Raw genomic sequence first — 8,787 nt, forward strand, 5'->3', positions numbered from 1 at the left:
GTAAGCATGCAGGCTTTTCGATTACACGGAATTCTTCCTTGGGCTGGCTGTTTTTTAAAGAAGTTTTTAAAAGGCAAGCTCTCTGCCAGAAGCATCCTTTAAATCCAACCAGAGGAAGAGTGCTGTGCACCTCAAAAACCTGCATAACCTCATTGTGAACCTCGCTCCAAGTGCAAGTGTTGTTCCCCTCTGGAGGATGGTGGTGACTTCACTAGGTGGTAACGTTGCCTTTCTCTCCCCTGCCAGACCCACCCCAGTGCCTGGCCGTTCATGGAACCAGTAAAGAAGTCTGAGGCTCCCGATTACTATGAGATCATCCGTTTCCCTATTGGTAAGAGGCTGGATTTCACCATTGATATCACATAAGAAGAGCCCTGCTGGATCAGACCCAGAGGTCCATCTAGTCCAGCATCCTGTCTCACACAGGGGCCAACCAGTTCCTCTGGAGGACCAACAACAGGGCATAGAAGCTGAGGCCTTCCCCTGATAAGAACATCAGAAGAGCCCTACAGAATCAGACCCAGAGGTCCATCTAGTCCAGCCTCCTGTCTCACACAATGACCAACCAGTTCCTCTGGAGGGCCAACAACAGGGCATAGAGACTGAGGCCTTCCCGATGTTCCCTCCTGGCTCTGGGATTCAGAGGCTTAGTGCCTCTGAATGTGGAGGTTCCCCTCAGTCACCAGGGCTAGTAGCCATTGATAGACTTATCCTCCATGAATCTATCTAATTCCCTTTTAGAGCTGTTTATTCCTGTGGCCATCACAACTTCTTCTGGCAGCAGCAAATTCAACAGTTTAATCACTCTCTGTGTGAAGAAGCGTTTCCTTTTGTCTGTCCTGAATCTACTGCCCTACGGGATTGATTGGATGTCCTCGAGTTCTAGTGTTTGGGGAGTGGGAGAAAAAGTTCCCTTTGTCACCTCTCTTCACCCCGTGCATAATTTTATAAACCTCTGTCATGTCCGCCCCCCCCCCCAGTCGTCTCTTTTCTAAACTGACAAGTCCCCACACTCTTCAGCCTTTCCTCATAGGGAAGATGCTCCAAGCCCCTAATCACCTCACTTGCCTTCCTATGTACTTTTTCCAGCTCTCTAATCTGGGAGAACCGGGATTGATTCCCCACTCCTCCACTTGCACCTGGCTGGATGACCTTGGGCAAGCCGTAGTTCTGATAAGAGCTGTTCTTGAAAAAAGAGCAGTTTCTGTCAAGCCCCACCTCCCTCACAGGGTGTGTGTTGTGGGGAGGGGAAGGGAAAGGAGTTTGTAAGCCGCTCTGAGACACCTTTGGGTAGTGAAGGGCGGGGTATAAATCCAATCTCTCCTCTCTCTCCTTTTTGAGATACGGTGGCCAGAACTCTACACAGTATTCCAAATGAGGCCGCATCATAGATCTACACCAGGGCATTACAGTATTGGCCATTTTATTCTCAACCCCTTTCCTAATAATCAAAACAGAGAGTTTGCCTTTTTTACCACTACAGTTTTATTTTAGACTAACTGGGTTGGAAGGTGGAATTGATGCAGTGGATATGAAAATAGTTATGGATGCTAGTTGAGTCTATGTTTGCATTCATACTACGGAACTGGGGAATCTGGATTTCAGGATACAAACCAAAGTGTCCATCAGGTTCCTCCCAAGAAAGTTGCTTTGCATTCCAAAGCACAGAGGACATTTTCAGCTCTCCCGGGCACAAAACTGAGCTTAAAAAGACGGTGGAATTCCCTGCCGCAGGAAGTGGTGGTGGCTACCAGCATCGACAGCTTCAAGAGAGGACTGGATAAACATATGGAGTGGAGGTCCATCAGTGGCTATTAGGACCACAAAAAGGTATAGATTGAACACTCTGTCTGGGGCAGTGATACTGTGCATTCCTGGTGCTTGGGGGGGGGGGGGCAACAGAGGGCTTCTAGAGTTTTCACCCCACTGGTGGACCTCCTCACGACACCTGGCTTTTGGCCACTGTGTGACACAGAGTGTTGGCCTGGATGGGCCACGGGCCTGATCCAAAATGGCTTCTCTTATGTTCTTAAAGTGTGCTATGGACCCCTTTTATACCAGATCAAATCAGGAGTCCGTCTAGCTCAGTACTGTCTGCTCCAACTGGCAGTAACTGTCCAGGACGTCTTTCTCAGCTACCACTGCTTAAATTCCTTTGAGCGAAGATGCCTGAGATTGAGCTTTTAGCGCACACAACAAGGTTTCTGATAAAAAGGCTGCCTTATGCTGTCATAGCATTGGTGCCTGTAGCCCATGTCTGTGTCAGGCTGGCTGTCCAAGGTGGGTCCTTTCGCAGCTTTGCCACTGGAGATTCTTTAATTGGAGGTGATGGGGCTTGAACCTGGGGCTTTCTTCAGACAAAGCTTGTGCTGTATCGTTGAGCTACAACCCTTCCTGTCACCTGCGGGGCTGTGACTCAGTGGTAGAGTTCCCTTCCACAGGACAAGAAAGCCTAGAGTGGCAGTTAAGAGTGGCACCTTCAGTACATCTCCAACAATCACCCTTTCTGCTAGCCCAGTCCTGCTGTAGACCACCGAGGTCATGGTGAGTCTTTCAAAAGCATTCCCATGAGCCTTTGGGAAACACGCCATACTGAAGACCTGTTGCTCCTGCAGCTGCCAGTACAGTGCAGAGGCAACGAGGAAACCACATGTGCCAGTTGCTGTGTGGAAATCACTCAGACGAGAAAACCAGTGAGGTGCATGTTCCGCAATTCTGCAGTTCCCCGCATAAATGCCATTCTCCCTCCCTCCCCTTCTGAAATGTTGAGCTCAATCTTCATCCCACAGATCTCAAGACGATGACGGAGCGCCTGAAGAACCGCTATTACGTCACAAAGAAGCTCTTCATTGCCGACTTGCAACGCATCATCACCAATTGCCGCGAGTACAACCCGCCCGAGAGCGACTACTGTAAATGTGCCAACACCCTGGAGAAGTTCTTCTACTTCAAGCTCAAAGAAGGGGGGCTCATCGACAAGTAGGGGGCGCCAAACCACACCTCACACTCACACACACACACCCTTCCTGCCTGTGTGGGATTTCCACCTCCGTCCTTCCATCCTGTCGAAAACTCTTCTGGCTCGTGAACAGCCGGACCTTTTCCTCGCTGCCTTCCACCGCGTCTCACGCACAAATCCAGATATGAGTGGCTGGATGTGAGGGAGTTTCTCCTAATATGATTGGAGAGAGGGCTGGGGACACGGACTTTCGTCTCATCCTTCACCCTCCCAACAGACTGGGATGCGCGACTTCCTCTGTGTTGATTTTCTGAGCCTTATCACTCCGTCCATCGGGTCTTCCTTTCCAGAAGAGCGTTCACAGGGAGTACTTTGGGAGATTTGGAATCCTTGTGTTGGTATTTGGGATCGAATGAAGGTCCTGCCACGGTCCTCGTCCTCCCTTTGTTTTCCCACTCGTGACTTTTTCCCCCCTCGTTCCCTCCTCCCCAACTTGGGGGGAACTTTGTGGGCCTACACTCCGTCCTTCCTTTCCCCAGTTTTAGCCGTTTCCTCTTGACGTGTGAATGTAGACATGAAGAGTTTAAAATGGGGGCCAAGGCAGGGGGGCTTGCCACAGGTTCAAGCAGTAGGGAGTTTCTCCTCAGTTGGGCACAACTCGATAGAAATTATCTGGCCCCATTCCCTTCCTCTTGGCCATTTTGCAGTGTCCCACAGGCTTGCCTCCTCAGTACTGCTCAGCCTGCAAACCTTTGAGGCTCAGGGTCAATTGGATCTGGCTTCAAGAGGCAGGTGAGTGAGCAGAGGAGGAAGGTAAGATCCCTGAGGCTTCCGTCCTTCACCTCAAACCTCAAGCCTATCCAGTTGCCAGCCAATGATCTTCAATAAACGTGGGGGGGGGGGGGCGCTTCCTTGGCAGTGGAAGGTTGAAGGCCTCCCTCACTTCCCCCTCACTTCCCCCATACCTCCCATAACTGAAGGAACATGTCCTAGGGAGGGTTACCTCAGCCACTCCAGAGTTGTGTTTTTCTGAGTTTGCCCCCACTCTTGGCTGACATGGAGATAACCCCCATCCTAGACCTGCCTGATGCTCTCCTTATTCCCTCCCCCCCCAACTTCTGAGTCATTCCTGATCATTTCCCTTTGTCACCGAGCACTTATCGAACTTCCCACCCCTTCTGTATAACGTAATCAAACTTGACGGTTGTCTCTGCACTTTGGGACTCTTCTCATCATGTGTCAAAACGAGTCAGGCCTCCTCTAGGGCCGGGCCCCCCTCAGAGTGCATCAGCAGCAGTATTTCTCACGTACAAACACACACGAGTGTCTCCGTCGCAGGCCATGTGGTTTGGTTTCATAGAGGGGCACCCAGTTCTGGCTCTCTTGCCAGAAATCAGTGTGGTGAATTAGCAAGCGCGCCTCTCTCTCGTGTAATTTTGGGGGCAGTTAATATCTGTGCCACCTTGTGGAAAAACTGAAATACAACTTTTTTGTGTGTGCCGAAGAACCAGTTTCCTTATCTGTGGCAGCTGTGCTTAATATTAACCCCATGAGAATGATAAAAGTGTAAGGATATACAATAGCGTTATGGGAGAGTAAATTATGAAAACTGCTGGATGGTAATGCCTCTTGGTGGCAGTCTGGTCTGAGGCGGTGTTTTAACTGCTCTCTGCGTTTCAGTTTTTCTGCCCTGCTAGAAACCAGAGAGGAAGCGGAGAGCTTATCTTCCTCCTTCGATTCGCTTCTCTGTCCCTTCTTGCCAGTTGATTCAACTGAGACATTTCAGGAAGTGGGGGATGGAGAGAGAGAACCGACGGGGAGCTTGGAGGCCAAGTGCCGCTGATCCGGTTGCCAATCATTGATATAAATTTTCCTTTGCTTCCTAACTGTTGGTGACTTGTCAGGCGGGAACCCATAACTGTGGCTGGAGTACCTGTCTCTTTTTGCCCTGGGTACAAGTGTCCAGTGACCTGGTCTAGGTGTGGTGCAGAACGTAACCTCCGGCTGCAATCCAGGCATCTGTCAGTACACATCAAAGCCAAATCCTTCGGCCACCGTCCTGGGGGGAAGAGGTTAAGCCCTTCCCGTTCCCCTTTGGCCCAGCCCTTCAACTTTGTTCAAGCCCCGTTCTCTCATCCCCCTTTCCTTCAATTACAAGAGAGAGATTTCCTCCATGTGCCTCCAAGGAACTTTGTAATTGGGAAACAGCGAGGAGGGAAGCATTTCAGTGACGTTCCAGCTGCCTTCTCTTAAGTGACTGTTGCCTTACTATTGCCACCACATTTTGTGTGCTTAATCTATACAATTGCAGAGCTTCACTCTGCCATTTTGGGCCTTTCAGTAATGTTGCCATTCCATTTTTTTTTTACATTTAAAAGGGAAAGAAAATAAAGAACATATCCGTAATTAAAAAAACAGAGTGCTGCTTTTTCTCTCTTTTGTATTATGTGCAATAATCAGTGTGCTGTTGCTTAGCAATTATTTTGTTTTAGCAGCTTTGGTAAAAGTACATTAAATATTCATGTTATTTAGTACGCTTACTTGCCATTCATTGCAAGGCTGAAATACATAAAAGGCACATATCAGTGCCCAAAAGAACTGTTTTCTGACTGGTGCAACTCATTTAATTGTGCTTTTCAAGGAAGCGAATCCCTCAGCTACTGAAAATGATTTATGAACAGCTGAAGCGGCCCTTTACCAAGTCCGAAGGTTCAAATAGGTATTTTAAAAGGCCTGCATGGTTAATGAACAAAGTAATAGAAGTAGTAAAAGGTAAGGATTCCTTTAAGCAGTGGAAAGCGTGAGGTAAATAAAAGGGAGCACAGGCTTTGGCAAGTAAAATGCAAGCTGGTGATCAGACAGACAGAAAGGGACTATGAGGAACATATTGCAAAAAACAAAGACCAACAAAAAAAAATTATTTGAATACATTAGAAGCAGAGAACCAGCCAGAGAGGCAGTGGGGCCCTTGGATGACCAAGGGTAAAAGGATTACTAACAGGATGATAGGGAAATGGCAGAGAAACTGAATGTGTTTTTTGCTTGCCCACTCCAGAACTGCCAATTTCAGGAGAGGGTGTTGAACAGATTTGGATTGAGGTGACCAGAGAGGGGGTCCTACGACTGATGGACAAATTAAAAACTGACAAATCCCCAGGCCCGGCTGGCATACATCCAAGAATTCTGCAAGAACTCAGATGTAAACGTCCCAGGCCTGGGGGAGCAGGAACAACCCCTCGCACCTGTCCCCAGGCGCAAGGGGCACCGTTGGGCATTAGGTCCGTCCAGCCCGAAAGGTTCCCCAGCCTCCTCCAGCCCCGGGGCGGCACCCTTTAACTCCTACTGCCCAACGGTGCCAGGGGTTCCCCCCCCCCTCCCGCTTGCTGGGGCCGATGTGAAGGAAGCCATCCAGGGCCGGGGGAGACACCACCTCTCCGGACTGATTTCCAAACTTTGCCGCTGGGCGATCTGCACAAGGGTTCCCTCCCCCCTCCCCCAGTCCTTGGAAGTCTGCCTTTGAAGCAGGGTTGTCCAGCAATGCCATTCTCGCCTGATCTCCGAGCGGCTTTTCTCCCCAGTGAGCAGAGGCACTGGAAGGGTCCCTTTAAGAGTTCTTTAGTGGGGGAAATCTAAAACCCTTACAGGAAATAACAGAAGAGATAGGCAAACAATATTGGTTAAAAATATCAGGGCTATATAAGACAGTTAAAAGGATCAGCAAAAAGGAAGACCTCTGGACAGACGCACCAATGGAAGTAATATACAAAGAAATGGCCAAGCAGAAAAAGGGACTGGTAGGAAAAATATATTTTTTGTTGTTCAGTCGCACAGTCGAGTCCGACTCTTCACAACCCCATGGACCAGATCACGCCAGGCCTTCCGGTCTTCCGCCGTCCTCTGAAGTTTGCTCAATTTCATCTTCGTTGCATCGATGACACTGTCTAACCATCTCATCCTTTGTCGTCCCCATCTTCTTTGACCTTCAATCTTTCCCAGCATCAGGGTCTTCTCCAGTGAGTGCTCCCTTCTCATTTGGTGGCCAAAGTATTTGAGCTTCAGTTTCATTATCTGGCCTTCCAGGGAACAGTCAGGGTTGATTTCTTTTAGGATTGACTGATTTGATCTTCTTGCAGTCCAAGGGACTCTCAAGAGTCTCCTCCAGCACCATAGTTCAAAAGAATCTATTCTTCGGCACTCGGCCTTCCTTATAGTCCAACTCTCACAGCCATACATGACTACTGGGAATACCATTGCTTGGACCATGCGTATTTTTGTTGGCAGGGTGATGTCTCTACTTTTTATCATGCTGTTTAGGTTCGCCATCACTTTCCTCCCAAGGAGCAGGCGTCTTTTAATTTCATGGCTGCAGTCACAGTCTGCGGTGATCTGGGATCCCAGGAACGTGAAGTCTGTCACTACTTCCACGACTTCCCCTTCTATTTGCCAAGGAGTGATGGGGCCGGATGCCATGATCTTAGTTTTTTTGATGTTGAGCTTCAAGCCCACTTTTGCGCTCTCCTCTTTTACCCTGAGCAAGAGGCTCTTTAGGTCCTCTTCACTTTCTGCCATTAGAGTGGTATCGTCTGCATATCTGAGGTTGTTGATCTTTTCCCCAGCAATCTTAATTCCCGCTTGTGATTCATCCAGGCCAGCATTTCGCGAAGACCTACCTAGATTGGATACTGAAAGAAAGAAGAAAAGACATTCAGTGGAAGATTGTGCCCATGGCTGGGGTGAAAAAACTAAGATTAAGAGGGAGGGAGGAAAGGGGTGAAACTGTATATAGCTACAAATATTCGATGTAACAGACTAAACAAACAATTAAAATATATATATTAAAAAAAAGAGTTCGTCCCCTGAGGCGGGAGGGGTTTTCCCCCACTCAGCACAGACAGGGGATCTCCAAGCGGCCCCTGGAAGGAGTTCAGGCGCCCCAGTCCCTCCTTCCTCTTGTAGATTCCAAGGGCCCTCCGTGGATTCAGTGGGCCAGGGATCAGCTGGAGGGCCCTTTAAATGTCTAAGGAGAGAAGCGAGTGTGTTGTACACATCGTTTATGAAACCCTTTGCACTCTGCCACTGACTAAGTCAGTTTAACTTAGCAGGTACACTTAACACTTACATGGTGCATATGTTAAGTGCCTTTGATGATTCTAATCACAGTAACTGAAATCAATTATGAACATATATTCAAATATTCACTTTGGTTCATTGCTTAAAAGCATTGTGGGTAAAATACTAAATGCTGACAGGCAATCATACTGCAGTGACTTTGCTTGTCTTGCCAGTTGTAATCGCGCATGCCCCTGATGTCAGTTTGCTTGTGTTAGATTAAGAACACTGCATGATGTACTAATATTTGTTACAATGAGATACTTTTTAGAATTTCACAGCCTAGGAAGAAGAAAGCCTATTGTTCAACTGAAGAAGGTATATTTTTGCCTGGGAAAATCCAACCCCCAGGTTGGATTCCCAATCAGAATGGTGTGACGGATATGTGACAAACTTTGATGGAACCAATAATTGTGATTTATTTCTAACTGTCATAGGGAGTATAAAATCCTATGTCTCCCATTGTAACCTTAGGGAGAGCTGTGGGTATTCAAGGATTTAAAACCTTGTTGTATCCATACTTCCCCCCTTTATTAATAAAGCTTTAAAGTTTGGATTCTCCTCTACAAGACTGCCGTGTGCTTTCTCAAATTGGGCTGGGGGAGCGCAACCTTTGACGGAGTTTCTGTCCTACAAGAGGGTGGGGCGGGGCTTTAGGCGCTCCAAATTAGCTTGCTTCTCTCCTGGGGGTTGTGTTTTTAAACTGCAGTTCTGCCTGA

The 8,787-nt window shown here is 48.1% G+C and overlaps 1 protein-coding gene across 1 annotated transcript in view; it reads left to right on the forward strand.

The window, feature by feature from the left end:
• Positions 1-5,356, forward strand: part of KAT2A (K(lysine) acetyltransferase 2A) — a 44,514-nt gene extending 39,158 nt beyond the window's left edge. Inside the window, 2 exon segments of the mRNA XM_015412437.1 lie at positions 247-331; positions 2,790-5,356. Of these exon segments, the coding sequence (XP_015267923.1) occupies positions 247-331; positions 2,790-2,983 (279 nt within the window). The 3' untranslated portion in view covers positions 2,984-5,356.
• Positions 5,357-8,787: the final 3,431 nt, after the last annotated feature.

This window comes from Gekko japonicus, unplaced genomic scaffold, assembly GCF_001447785.1.
Source record: "Gekko japonicus isolate JY-2015 unplaced genomic scaffold, Gekko_japonicus_V1.1 scaffold8, whole genome shotgun sequence".
NCBI classification, from domain to species: Eukaryota; Metazoa; Chordata; class Lepidosauria; order Squamata; family Gekkonidae; genus Gekko; species Gekko japonicus.